Source organism: Aquarana catesbeiana, linkage group LG02 (assembly GCF_042186555.1).
Source record: "Aquarana catesbeiana isolate 2022-GZ linkage group LG02, ASM4218655v1, whole genome shotgun sequence".
NCBI classification, from domain to species: domain Eukaryota; kingdom Metazoa; phylum Chordata; class Amphibia; order Anura; family Ranidae; genus Aquarana; species Aquarana catesbeiana.
In genome coordinates, this window is record NC_133325.1 from 453,685,188 (window position 1) to 453,700,306 (window position 15,119).

The window sequence follows — 15,119 nt, forward strand, 5'->3', positions numbered from 1 at the left end:
TTGGGATGGTGTTGGAGAACATGTCACAGGCTCAGATCAAGTAAAAATACAGAAACAACCACGTTGCCAGTAAGCAGACGTACAGTGTGTTTCGGAAGATGTATGCTTTACTCCTATGTAGCACCAAAAACTACAGTCACAAAGTGCTTGATTGACCTGGCCCATGCAGTAAGTTTGGGAGAAGGAGGAAGAACACCGAAAATATTCCAGTGATACAAAGAGCTCATACACACAATAAAAGAATAGCATTAATAGTGGCAGTTTGCTGCCAACCTAAACCGGATGAAACAGACCCACTGTTAAGCCCCGTGCACACGGGCCAAATGTTGGGCGAACATCAGCCCAGTTAATAAAAAATGCCTGACATTCGGCCCGTGTGTATGGCACCCTGTCAGGACACAACAGCTCAGCAGGGGAGATCACTGTGCTAACTTCAGATTGTTAATACCGTGGCTCTGACCGGAGCTACAAGTTTTTTTTTTTTTTCGTTCAACCCACTGGGTTGAATGAAAAAAAAAAAAAAAAAAACTCCTAACGTACCAGGCTTTAGACTTGTTAGCTGACACTGGAAAATTGGGAGCAGACCGGAAGAACAATTTATACCTCTCTTCAACAAAAAAAACTGGAGGTGCTTTCAGTAAACCATAACCGTTTAACTGGGGAGTCCTGGTTCTCAAAAGTATCAGGTGACCAGGTTCTACAGGGACTACAGAAAGCTGAATATGATCACTGCTTCTAATGCTTATTTCGTGCCCCATGTTAAATAAGCTGACAGCCGCCCACTATTTAACAGTCATGAACTGGAGCAGGAGGTAATGGCAAACACCCTAATAAACAGGAAAAATCTTTTTGGATTATTGGATTTCATAGTAATGCTGTTTTAGGATGATGGCAACACCAACCACCATTTCAAAGGGTTATAAATGACCTGCTGGAAGGGTTTGAAGCATTCGCATTTGCCTACTTGGTGAACATTGCATTGGTGAGCCTTACCTGGAAGAACACCTCACACTCTCTGGACAAAATGGCAACAGCTAATCTGATTGTCAAACCCAGTTAAAGTAAAGCCTCCAAGATATTTGGTGTTGTGGTTACATCCCTCATTGACCGTTATTATCTTCTCTCCAGGTTTCTTTTCTGACGCTGGGTTTTTGACTGCTTGATTGGCTGGCTGGGGATAACTTCTCTTGTTCTCATGCACTTCAGTGTCTGTCATATTCCAGCACAGTAGCAGTCTGGCGCGAATGCACACAGAGCCGTGCAACTCAGTGTACATGAAGTAGAAGACTGTGATCAGACAGTGTGCTTTATTGCAAAAGAGACAGCATGTCTCTTCTGTAATAAAGAGCTGCCTGCTTGCGTTTTTTTAATTTGTAGGTCTAGTTGCACTTTAAGGCCTCATGCACACTGGACGTTTTTACAGCTGCTGTTTTTGGCTTCAGACGTTTTTCTCTGCAATCAATAAACTCCCCAGCATGTTATCCTATGTGTCTATGCACACATAGGTTGTCATCAGCAGTTTTTGGCAGGGGCGTTTTTCTAGTTGGAAAAACCCCCCAGAACTAGTGGGTTTTGAGAGGAGTTTTTCGTCTGTAAAAATGCTCTAACTCTAAGATCCCTTTCACACTGGGGCGCTTTGCAGGCTCTACAGCACTAAAAATAGCGCCTTCAAAGCGCCCTGAAAGAGCCGCTCCTGTCTCTTCAGTGTGAAAGCCAGAGGGCTATTATTTAATTATACATTTGAGGTTTACGCACTATTATTTGGTATATACAAGTAAAGGTGCACCTACATTTTTCTTCTGTATGAAGATGAACAGCTTGTGGTCCTTCAAAGTAGTACAAGGAACAGAAAAACATTCTGTAGTAGAAAACCACAGAGAACATTACATTGTAGTAAAGTGAGATTTCCTGAAAAGACAATACAGTCAATAAACAATAGAAGGCTCAGATGTACCTTCGAGTAAAGTGCGGTATACAAAAGCATTTGCCTGTAACCGCAAAATAACTACAGTCTTTTATGAAAGAATCTTTTCAAAAGCAAAAAAACTAAAAATCACGGGAATAAATTGAAGATCCCTCAAAGGAGATCTAATAGCCAGAAACGTTAAATAAACTATGTTTTCGCGATAAGCCCCCCCAACAGGTCCATGTAGTGTGGACTTGTTCTGGGTCCGTGCTGTCTTCTGCTACAAGAGTCTCGATTGCCAGAATGTAATTAAGTATTTGGGCCCACTCAAGGATATGGGGAGGAGCTGTAGTTTTCCAATACCTGGAGATAGTGACATGTACGGCCAACATGCAGGGATGCAAGATTCCCTTATGCTTGAGAAGAACCAGGGATCTTTGACAAGAGGGCAATTTCAGGAGAAGTTTGGACATTGGAGATACACCATGCATTATAGGAAATAGATTTTTTGCCAAAATGTGGAAATCAGGTGACATCTCCACCAAATGTGCAAAAAGATCCCTCACTCCCCTTGCACCTCCAACAGGTCTTAAATAAGGAAGGAAACATACGATGCAAGTCTACCGGGGAAGACATAGAGTGTTTTGAGTTGAATATAAAGCATTTCTGCCAGTTGTCTGCTGTCCTGCGTAGGGAGGCTTCCCACTTGGCAATAAACAATGGGTCTGTCTTGAAAGCTTCTCCTCTCAACACACCATATGGCATAGAGACAATGTGGTCTGGGATGTCAGTCTGAGAGAGAAGTGATTAATTTTCATAAAATTTTTAGTTGTCCTTTGTTGATTATGTGCATTTGATAGTTGGAAAATATGGTATATGTAATCAGAAAATGCTTATGGAACTTTTTTATGTTCTATTTTAATTGTAGTTTCTGCCACTGCCTTCTACAAAGCACAACCAGTTATCCAGTTTATGTGTGAAGTTCTAGATATTCATAACATAGATGAACAACCGCGACCTCTGACCGATTCTCACCGGGTAAAATTCACCAAAGAGATAAAGGGTATGTGCTCAAAATCTTTCAAACCTAGACCTTATTGATGACCTTATATGGGGTTAATTTATAAAAGAAAAATGGCAGTCTGCACATAGAATTGTTTGGAAGGTATGTGTATAACCTTTTTGCAGTCATCATATATAACAAGACATTGACAAATAAATATAACATAGTGGTTGCATCTTTACTGCATTTCTAAACTACATCAGTAATTCAGCCTGGTTATGCTGAGAATAAAGGTGACAGAATTAGAATTATCCTCCCAATTTACAGTAAATATGGCATTGTTAACATTGTAAGATGTGTTTTATTATTAAAAAATATATATATATATATATATATATATATATATATATATATATATATATATATATATATATATATATATATATATATTTTTTTTTTATTGGTACAGGTCTGAAGGTTGAAGTGACTCATTGTGGAACAATGAGACGGAAATACCGTGTTTGTAATGTGACAAGGAGGCCTGCCAGCCATCAAACGTAAGCTATATATAGGTTATACTTATTTATATGCTGTATTCCAGTGCATTGGGCATATTAACCAGGACAAAATTGCTGTTATACCTACTGTTTACATCTTTGGTGCCTAGAGAGACAAAATATCTGGCACCTTAATAACCACCCACAAATACCATATTCCAGGTCATGCTGATGTGCTATAAAAACAAAGTAGCACTTGCCTCTGGTCCATGGTTTTTGTTTTTCTATTTACCAAGTCTCTCTTTGGGGAACTTTTTTCATTTTTCGCACACGTTAAAATTTACGTAGACCCCCAAACCGTTATATATTTTCTGAAGAGGCCCTGTAGAATAAAAAAACATTAGCTGTAATTTTTTTTTTTTTTCATGTGGACATGAGATTTGTGCAACTGTTTATCAAATCTACATTTCTTTGTAAACCAACCCCCCCCCCCCAAAAAAAAAAACACTAGAATTTATTTTATTGCACACAAACACAATATAATCCCCAATTTTATTGAGAGTGTGTGTGTGTGTATGTATGTATGTGTATATGTATGTATGTATGTATATAGATATAGATATATGTATGTGTATGTATATATATATATATATATATATATATATATATATATATATATATATATATATATATATATATATATATATATATATATATATATTAATTTTATGTGTGTGTATATGATTTACGGTATCTCACAATAGTGAGTACACCCCTCACATTTATGTAAATATTTTATTATATCTTTTCATGTGACAACCCTGAAGAAATGACACTTTGCTACAATGTAAAGTAGTGAGTATACAGCTTGTATAACAGTGTAAATTTGTTGCCCCCTCAAAATAACTCAACACACAGCTATTAATGTCTAAACTGCTGGCAACAAAAGTGAGTACACCCCTAAGTGAAAATGTCCAAATTGGGCCCAAAGTGTCAATATTTTGTGTGGCCACCATTATTTTCCAGCACTACCTTAACCTTCTTGGGCATGGAGTTCACCAGAGCTGCCACTGGAGTCCTCTTCCACTCCTCCATGACGACATCACAGACCTGGTGGATGTTAGAGACCTTGCGTTCCTCCCGTTTGAGGATGCCCCACAGATGCTCAATAGGGTTTAGGTCTGGAGACATGCTTGGCCAGACCATCACCTTTACCCTCGGCTTCTTTAGCAAGGCAGTGGTCGTCTTGGAGGTGTGTTTGGGGTTGTTATCATGTTGGAATGCCGTCCTGTGGCCCAGTCTCTGAATGGCGGGGATCATGCTCTGCTTCAGTATGTCACAGTACATGTTTTCATTCATGGTTCCCTCAATGAACTGTAGCTCCCCAGTGCCGGCAGCACTCATGCAGCCCCAGACCATGACACTCCCACCACCACACTTGACTGTAGGCAAGGCACACTTGTCTTTGTACTCCTCATCTGGTTGCTGCCACACACGCTTGACACCATCTGAACCAAATAAGTTTATCTTGGTCTCATTAGACCACAGGACTTGGTTCCAGTAATCCATGTCCTTGGTCTGCTTGTCTTCAGCAAACTGTTTGCGGGCTTTCTTGTGCATCATCTTTGGAAGAGGCTTCCTTCTGAGGTGACACAGCCATGCAGACCAATTTGATGCATCATGTGGCATATGGTCTGAGCACTGACAGGCTAACCCCCCTTTCAACCTCTGCAGCAATGCTGGCAGCACTCATATGTCTATTTCCCAAAGACAACCTCTGGATATGATGTTGAACACGTGCACTCAACTTCTTCGGTTGACCATGGTGAGGCCTGGCCTGTACTCACTTTTGTTGCCAGTGGTTTAGACATTAGTGGCTGTGTGTTGAGTTATTTTGAGGGGACAGCAAATTGACACTGTTATACAAGCTGTACACTTACTACTTTGCGTTGTAGCAAAGTGTCATTTCTTCAGTGTTGTCACATGAAAAGATATAATAAAATATTTAGGTGTACTCCCCTTTGTGAGATACTGTGTGTGTGTGTATGTGTATATATATATATATATATATATATATATATGTATGTATGTATGTGTGTGTGTGTGTATGTATATATGTATATATGTATATATGTATATATATATATATATATATATATATATATATATATATATATATATATATATATTATATTGTGTGTATATTATACTTTTTTATTTATTTATTTTTACTAGTTTTATTTTCATTTGACTTTTTTGACCATTTAAACTTTAACGCTATCACAAGGGCCAAAAAGCCACCTCTGTGGTTTGGATTTAGCATGTGGCAGGTGTCTAATAGATTTCAAATGTCTCCCCTGCCCTCATTGTGCGCATATCCAGGTAAACAAAAAGCGTTTTTTAATTGCCTGTGAGACTTGCCACTTCCCCCAATGGCTGTTTTACTAAAGCATCCTTGTCCCTGTGGTGCAAAGGTGAGGTTTAACTTTAACCACTTCAGCCCCGGAATATTTTACCCCCTTCCTGACCAGAGCACTTTTTACAATTTGGCACTGCATCGCTTTAACTGACAATTGCGCGGGCATGCAATGCTGTACCCAAGCAAATTTTGTGTCCTTTTTTCCCACAAATAGAGCTTTTTTTGGTGGTATTTGATCACCTCTGCGGTTTTTATTTTTTGTGCTAAAAACAAAAAAAGACTGACAATTTTGAAGAAGAAACAATATTTTTTACTTTTTGCTATAATAAATATTCCCCCAATTTTTTTAAAAAACGAACTTCAATTTAGGCCAATATATATTTTTGGTAAAAAAAATCGCAATAAGCGTATATTGATTGGTTTGCGCAAATGTTATAGTGTCCACTATAGTGTATGTTATAGTGTAGTGGAAGGGCTTAACACTAGGGGGTGATCAAGGGGTTAAATGTGTGTTCCTTCACTGTGTTCTAACTGTATGGGGATAGGACTGAGTAGGAGAATAGTCCTATCGCTGTTCCTACTTAGTAGGAACAAACGACATGTCTCCTCTCCTTTGACAGCACAGGGATTTGTGTGTTTACACACACACAAATCCCCATGCTGGCACTCGAACGTGGCTGGCGGCGAAAGTGCCTGCTGGCCACGTGCATTGGGTTACACCATCTTGTGGCAGGCACACCCTCTGGTGGCCGAAAAAGGGAAGGACGTACCCATATGGGATTTTGCCCAGGAGAGCCATTGTGCCGCAGTATATCTGCGTGAGCCGGTCGGGAAAAAGTTAAAGAGCATATCAGGGCACTGACTTGTTTTTGAAAGTGCAGGCACCAAGGCTGTCAAAAGTAGTTTTTAGCTTAAAGCTGAACTCCAGCCCCAGATAAAGAATTACCTAAACCTCTAGCCTGGCCACCACAGCTTGCCTGAAAACAAATTGGGCATGTCCAAAAATACTTTGAATCCAAAGATCCCTTTGCAGACTGGAGGCTGGAGGGAGGATTAGTCCAAATTGATCTTGTAGACAGGTGTTTAGGCAGCGACATGGGAATAGTGTACTATATAAACTTGCCTGCAGCATCACTACAGTGTGAAACTCTGGCACAAAGATCAGATCTACGCTGTGCCACAAACAAAACAGCTTCTTTTGATTAACCGAGATGAAGAGGCAGTGGATGACATCACAATGTCCACCTCTGCCAATCAGAGGAAGCCTTGTATTCATTGATGAAATACAGTGCACCCTGTGAATGGCTGAGCAGCCCCACTCGATTTTGTTCCAGGAGCAGGCCGGGAAGTCCCTATCCCACTGCCAGAACACAGTGCTGTATATGATATGTAACTGAGGCTACATACAGTTTTTATTCAGCACTCCCAGAGTGTGCATCTGTGATGCAAACTGTTCATTTGGACCAACTACATTCAAATTAGCTATTTGAAGTCAGATGAAATTTGACATTGGGCTTTAAGGTCATGGCTGTTGTGTTAGAAGTTAGGGGAAGGATAAGGCTGCATCACATTATAGGGTTATGTTAACTCGCATTAACAGCATTCATGTGTGTTTTTTGTGTCACACCACACATGTAGAGCAGCCCTAAGTGTGACAAACACCGATAAGTAGCTCATGCCCTTTTTTGAGCTTTGAATGTGTTTTTAGTTATTTTTTTTAACAATGCCTTTTTCTGCACAAAAATTAGGTGTCTGTTTTTTCAGCATTTGGGGTGCAGTTAACAATGAATGGGTCCGTTCAACCTAGTGGGCTGAATGGAAATAAAAAAGAGGAGGACCTACTGACCAAGCATGTTAGTGCGACGATCTCCCCCGATGAGCTATTGTGTTCTCACACCACCAGAGCACGCTGATTGGATGCTGCATTGGTTCTAGGGGGAACCCACATGCAGCTTTGGACGGGGGGCAGGAGGGGAGGCTGACAGTGACGCTGTGGTATCATGCTAGATGGGTGGGTGGGGGGGGGGGCGGCACATGGAGAGTTTCTGCCACTACAAGCTGAAAGGAGTAGTGACCGCAGCAACACTACTGTCAGCTTAGTGGGAGAAGTGGCAAGCCAAACCTGGAGATGGAGAACATACAGTAGGAGAGCCGAGAGGAGGTGCGTGCTGTGCTCTTTTTCTTTCTCCTTTTCAGCAGCTCCTCCTGCTACTGCAGCACTCCTGCATCGGGACTGTCCGATTGGGACTGTGCAGGGTTTGCTTACTTGCCCCATCTCCAGCAAAGAATGTGGGTAGGGGCGGGTAAGCAAACTCTGAAAATTTCTGATCTGACAGTCAGTGGTGTTCCCGAGCCTGGGTTTGTGCTAGGGGATTAGTGCTGGGGGGGGGGGGGGGGGGTTTGTGCTCAAGTGGAAATTTGGGTGGGGGATTTATGCTGTGGGGATGATTTGGGGAAGTGGGTGTTGTGTTTCATCTTATATAACAGTTAGCGCCTATAAGACATGGGGAGATTGAAGTTGAAGTCGAGTTAAAGAGAATCAACAAACATAGAATACTTTCGGTATACAGTATATAGCAGTCTTAGGAGTTTGAACATCTTATGTAGCTATATCTAAGTTATATTGCAGGGTTATAGAGGGGTATCCCAGTGTTTCCATTTCTTATCATAATTATGCATGGTATCAAATAAAGTGTGGTGAATGCGCTCAGAAAATGTAATTGCTTCCATTCTGGCTAGTACCTGCGACCAGGAAAGAGCTTGAGGTATGCCAATTTAGTGCTGTGACCCAGTGGATGGCCACGAAAAGCATGTGGATCAGTCTTTCGCATGGAGTAGGAACATCAGGGATAGAAGTGAAGCATAGGCACGTTTATATGGTGAGAGTGATTAAGCCACCTACACTAGTGGATGTCTTTGTAGCTGCTTGCTACCAAATGGGTTTAAGGAATTTACAGCTTTAAAAGATATGGGTTGTTGAACCCAAATCAGGGCAGCCGCGGATACACTGTGGAGATACCGTGGGGTATATAGAGTGGAGTTTTGTGGGCGTCATATACCACCTGGTGTGAAGTTTGACAGCTGTCTCACAGATTGAATGCGACCTTGTGTTCTTGAACATGTTTGTCAGCATTTCTTCCCGTTCGGCGGGCTCATAAGTATGACCTATCTGTCTCTTCCAGCTAAGCATTGGTTTAGTTTTTTTCCTCTAGAGCAAACTCATTGTGAAAGCTATAGATTTTAGATATAACCCCTTTGTCTCTGGAAGAGCATGCACATATGTGTTCATATTGGGTGCTATGTGTTTGGGATTCTAAGGTGCCTTTGCTATGGTAAAAGTGCTTGATTTGCGTATACAGTCTGGTCCATAAATATTGGGACATCAACACAATTCTAATCTTTTTGGCTCTTTACACCACCATAATGAATTTGAAATGAAAGGAACAAGATGTGCTTTAACTGCAGCCTTTCAGCTTTAATTTGAGGGTATTTACATCCAAATCAGGTGAATGGTGTAGGAATTGCAACAGTTTGTATATGTGCCTCCCACTTTTTAAGGGACCAAAAGTAATGGGACAATTGTCTGCTCAGCTGTTCCATGGCCAGGTGTGTGTTATTCCCTCTTATCCCATTTACAAGGAGCAGATAAAAGGTCCAGCGTTCATTTCAAGTGTGCTATTTGCATTTGGAATTTGTTGCTGTCAACTCTCAATATGAGATCCAAAGAGCTGTCACTATCAGTGAAGCAAGCCATCATTAGGCTGAAAAAACAAAAAAAAACAGAGAGATGGCAAAAACATTAGGTGTGGCCAAATCAACTGCTTGGAACATCCTTAAAAAGAAAGAACGCACTGGTGAGCTCAGCAACACCAATAGACCCGGAAGACCACGGAAAACAACTGTGGTGGATGACCGAAGAATTCTTTCCCTGGTGAAGAAAACACCCTTCACAACAGTTGGCCAGATCAAGAACACTATCCAGGAGGTAGGTGTATGTGTGTCAAAGTCAACAATCAAGAGAAGACTTCACCAGAGTGAATACAGAGGGTTCACCACAAGTTGTAAACCATTGGTGAGCCTCAAAAACAGGAAGACCAGATTAGAGTTTGCCAAACAATATCTAAAAAAAGCCTTCACAGTTCTGGAACAACATCCTATGGACAGATGAGACCAAGATCAACTTGTACCAGAGTGATGGGAAGAGAAAAGTATGGAGAAGGAAAGGAACTGCTCATGATCCAAAGCATACCACTTCATCAGTGAAGCATGGTGGTGGTAGTGTCATGGCGTGGGCATGTATGGCTGCCAATGGAACTGGTTCTCTTGTATTTATTGATGATGTCACTGCTGACAAAAGCAGCAGGATGAATTCTGAAGTGTTTTGGGCAATGTTATCTGCTCATATTCAGCAAAATGCTTCAGAACTCATTGGACGGCGCTTCACAGTGCAGATGGACAATGACCCGAAGAATACTGTGAAAGCAACCAAAGAGTTTTTTAAGGAAAGAAGTGGAATGTTATGCAATGGCCAAGTCAATCACTTGACCTGAATCCGATTTAGCATGCATTTCACTTGTTGAAGACAAAACTGAAGGGAAAATGCCCCAAGAACAAGCAGGAACTGAAGACAGTTGCAGTAGAGGCCTGGCAGAGCATCACCAGGGATGAAACCCAGTGTCTGGTGATGTCTATGCGTTCCAGACTTCAGGCTGTAATTGACTGTAAAGGATTTGCAACCAAGTATTAAAAAGTGAAAGTTTGATGGAGGATTGTTAATCTGTCCCATTACTTTTGGTCCCTTAAAAAGTGGGAGGCACATATACAAACTGTTGTAATTCCTACACCATTCACCCAATTTGGATGTAAATACCCTCCAATTAAAGCTGAAAGTCTGCAGTTAAAGTACATTGTTTTAGTTTCATCTCAAATCCATTGTGGTGGTGTAAAGAGCAAAAAAGATTAAAATTGTGTCGCTGTCCCAATATTTATGGACCTGAGTGCATCAGAATTCCTCAGAGGGGGCTAAATTGTGCTCTAATTAGAGTTCTGGAAAAGTTTTGAAGTGGGAGCCCGCTTTGAAAGACTGAAATATTGTAACCCCAGCCGTGCACCATTGGAGGAAGCGATTTCTGTTGTTGAAGGCTGGGGGGAAATCTGGGTCTCCTAGAAAGGAGTATAGGTGGGAGAGATTAATTGGAATTTTCTGCCGTATAGGGGACCATAGGTATAAAGATTGGTTTACAGTTGTATTCAGTGATATAATTTGACTCGCTTTGATAGATGTGGACCATAATAATCCGGATAAGAGGAAAGAGAGAATAGAGTATGTTTCAAAAGCTAGCGAAGGCATATCTGTAGAGGGGGCCTGCCATTGGGCCGTTTGAGCTAATCTGGCCACCAAATAATAACGCCACAGGTCCGGGAGGCCTGGCCCCCCAAGGGGTTGGGATCTATACAGCAGGGATTTGTGGAATCATGGTTTTTTGAGATGCCATATAAACCTATTAATGTCTTTCTGGATTAATTCGATATAAGTTTTGGAGACATTGATGGGGAGGGCTGTAAAGAAGAAAAGTAACTTCGGTAATATGGCCATTTTTATGGCTGTAACCCTGCCTAGGAATGAAATATGATACTTATCCCATGTCTTTAACAGGGTTCTGATATGGGAAACTATAGGGTGACAATTTGCCTGAAACAAGGCCTGAAAAGCGGGAGTAATCTGTATTCTACCAAGCCAGTGAAAAGTGATGCCGCAAAGAGGTCGCAAGGTCATTTTGTATATTTATTGGCATAGCAGAGCATTTAGCTAAGTTAACCCCTAGGCCTGATTATCGTATGGAATGATTCCAAAAGGGACATCAGGTTGGGTAGTGCAATAAGGGGGTTGTTAGTAGGGCTGAAACAACTAATCGATTAATCGACAACTAATCGATTATGAAATTAATCGATTACTATTTTCATAATCGATTAATCGGCCAGTAACATAATGGGGTTAAGAAAAACTAAAATGAGCCCTTTATAGTACAAAAAGAGCAAATAATCGCTGCTGTAAAATGTTACTTCCACAGTAAAAAAATGAACCCCTTACAGTAGTGATTATCTGGGTTTTTTTTGTACTATAAAGGGCTAATTTTATTTTTTTTTTTTAACCCCATTATGTTACTAAACGTCTTAGACCTGGTTGCACTACAGTTCATTTACATGATTTCCTATGGGACGCGTTCACATCTATGCTTTTTTTAGCCGCTGCGTATTTGGAAAGGGTCAGGGACTTTTTTTAACGCAAAACGGTGCTTTTTTGGTTCAATATACTTCAATGGAGAAGCTGCAGAAAAGCATGTAATGCGTTTTTGCAGAAATTTGTGTTTTTTAATCTGCCCAACAAGTTGGCCAAAAAAAATGCAAAAACGCAAATCGCAGCAAAATCACGAGTGCAAAAATCAAAATGCACAGCAAAAACCACTGCAGAAATAGACCAAAAGCAAACTGCATAGGTGTGTAGCGAGCCTTATGCTGGCCACACGGATCAATTTTCAGATGAGAATATTCATACGAAAAATCTTTGTACATTCGCTGAATGAAAGAATGTTTGAAATTTTCACTTGTTTTTAACATTCTGTTTTTAAAATGAAGGAAAACCACACACACCGTCGGAAAATTCCTTTGACCAAGAAGTTTCCTATTATTTCCAAATTGTCACCATGGTTGAAAATGAACATCGATTTGACCCCACTAACGATTAGAAAATCGAACTAACGTTCTTAAAATGCCATTTTTTTTTTTTTTGAAGGAAGACATTGTTTTTTAAATAAAAAAATATTGATCTCTGAGTCTGATGTAATTTACCAGATTCACCCTTTAATAGTATATATCCTCCAATAGTATATACAGTACATCTCCTCTAATAGTATATCTCTTCTGTCTGTTATTCACATTTACCACTGCATAGAGATATTTAACAATAAATTGCTTTTTTTAAAACTTTACATATTAAATAAATTATACACCACACTTTCTTTTTTTTTTTTTTTTTAACCACTTAAAGACCAGCCTCGTTTTGGATTTTAGGTGTTTACAAGTTTAAAACAGGTTTTTTTGCTAGAAAATTACTTAGAACCCCCAAACATTATATATTGTTTTTTTTCTAACATCCTAGAGAATACAATAGCGGTCATTGCAATACTTTTTTTTGCACCGTATTTGCGCAGCGGTCTTCTAAGCGCACTTTTTTTGGAAAAAATTCACTTTTTTGAAAAAAAAAATAAGACAACAGTAAAGTTAGCCCAATTTTTTTTATATTGTGAAATATAATGTTACGCCAAGTAAATTGATACCCAACATGTCACGCTTCAAAATTGCGCCCGCTCGTGGAATAGCGTCAAACTTTTACCCTTAAAAATCTCCATAGGCGACGTTTAAAAAATTCTACAGATTGCATGTTTTGCGTTACAGAGGAGGTCTAGGGCTAGAATTATTGCTCTCACTCTACCGGTCGCGGCGATACCTCACATGTGTGGTTTGACCACCGTTTTCATATGCGGGCGCTACTCACGTATGCGTTCGCTTCTGCGTGCGAGCTCGTCGGGACAGGGCGCTTTAAAAAATTTTTTTTTTTTTTTTATTATTTATTTTATTTTATTTTATTTATTTTTTTCACTGTTTTTTAAAAAAAAAAAATTTGGATCACTTTTATTCCTATTACAAGGAATGTAAACATCCCTTGTAATAGAAAAACGCATGACAGGTCCTCTTAAATATGAGATCTGGGGTCAAAAAGTCCTCAGATCTCATATTTAGACTAAAATGCAAAAAAAAAAAAAAAAAAAAAAAAAAAAAAAAAAAAAGTCGTTTAAAAAAATGACACTAAAAAAATTTGTGCCTTTAAGAGAGTGGGCGGAGCCGTCGTAATGACGCCGCTCCGGCCGTCACATGGTATGGAGACGGGTAGGCTCCATCTTGGCCTCACTTGTCTCCATACCTCAGCAGGGAAAGGACCCGATCGCCTCCGCCGCTACCGACGGCTCCGGTAAGCGGCGGAGGGTGCGGGAGGGGGGGTGGCACCTCTCCCGCCGCCGATAACGGTGATCTCGCGGCGAACCCGCCGCTGAGACCACCATTATCGTGTACAGAATCGCTCACTGAAAAGATGGATATCTCGGTTGTGGCAGCAGCTGCTGCCGTTACCGAGATATCCATCTTCAAAAAAATGACGTATATATACAGTGAGCGGGGCTGAAGTGGTTAAGCTTATTAACCGATTAATCGATTAATCGAAACAATAATCGGCCAACTAATCGATTATGAAAATAATCGTTAGTTGCAGCCCTAGTTGTTAGAAAAAGGAGGACATCGTCTGCATAGAGACTTAGTTTAAATTCTCTAGGGCCTTTACAATATCCCTTGATATTTACATTTTCTGAAATAGCATGGGATAAGGGCTCTATCGCCAGGGCAAATAGGAGGGGGGACAAAGGGCATCCCTGCCTAGTGCCTTTTTGCAGTGGGAAAAGTTGGGAATTATTACCTGGTATTTTGATATGGGTTTGGGGGTCCCTATATAGAGCATGAAAGCCTTGCAAGAAGTCACCAGCGATGCCAAATCTGGGCACTAAATGGACTAGGTATGACCAGCTAACACTGTCAAATGCCTTATGGGATATTGAGGCTTAGGAGAAGTACTTATTTAGAGTGCAAATTTACATCCTGTATGATATTGGTGACCAGGCGGATTTTGTTGGTGATTTGCCTCCCGGGAATAAACCCAGTTTGATCCAGGGAGATCAGGGTCATAATGACCGAGGCCAGTCTGTCAGCCAGCAAAATGGATCTTCAGGTCGTTGTTGATGGAAGGGAGCATTCAAAACTTCTAGTTGCTGGCTGGATAGAGTGGGCAGTGCCATATTGGAAAACCAAGACTGGGTTGTTGGGTCAGGGGATAGTTGGGACTCTGCAAATAGTTTTTTGTAATAGTCTACAAATATGTCCATTACATCATTTGGGTGTGAAACTAAAACCCCTGCGGGGTTGCGTAATTTATATGTGTGAGAAGATTTCATAGCCTGGTTGAGCTTTCTTGCAAATATAGTAGAAGCAGAATTACTGTATGGCATAAAATTAGCTTTAGCCCATCTCAAGGCTCTCTGTCCTGTCAGAGCAAGAAATCCAACGCCCGTTTTTTACAATCTATTTGTTGAAGAAGTTCTGGGGAAGGGGATTGGTATTATACAGTCTGTCTAATGCTTTTGTAAGAGAGTGGAGCTCGGTCAGTTTAGCCTTATATTTGCTGGATGC

General features: G+C 40.6%; 1 protein-coding gene across 1 annotated transcript in view; it reads left to right on the forward strand.

Annotated features, from left to right (window-relative positions):
• The window catches only part of LOC141128354 (protein argonaute-3), a 259,236-nt gene that overhangs the window by 111,771 nt on the left and 132,346 nt on the right, over positions 1-15,119 (forward strand). Inside the window, exons 6-7 of the mRNA XM_073615598.1 lie at positions 2,835-2,969; positions 3,379-3,466. Of these exons, the coding sequence (XP_073471699.1) occupies positions 2,835-2,969; positions 3,379-3,466 (223 nt within the window). The remainder of the gene's footprint in view (positions 1-2,834; positions 2,970-3,378; positions 3,467-15,119) is intronic.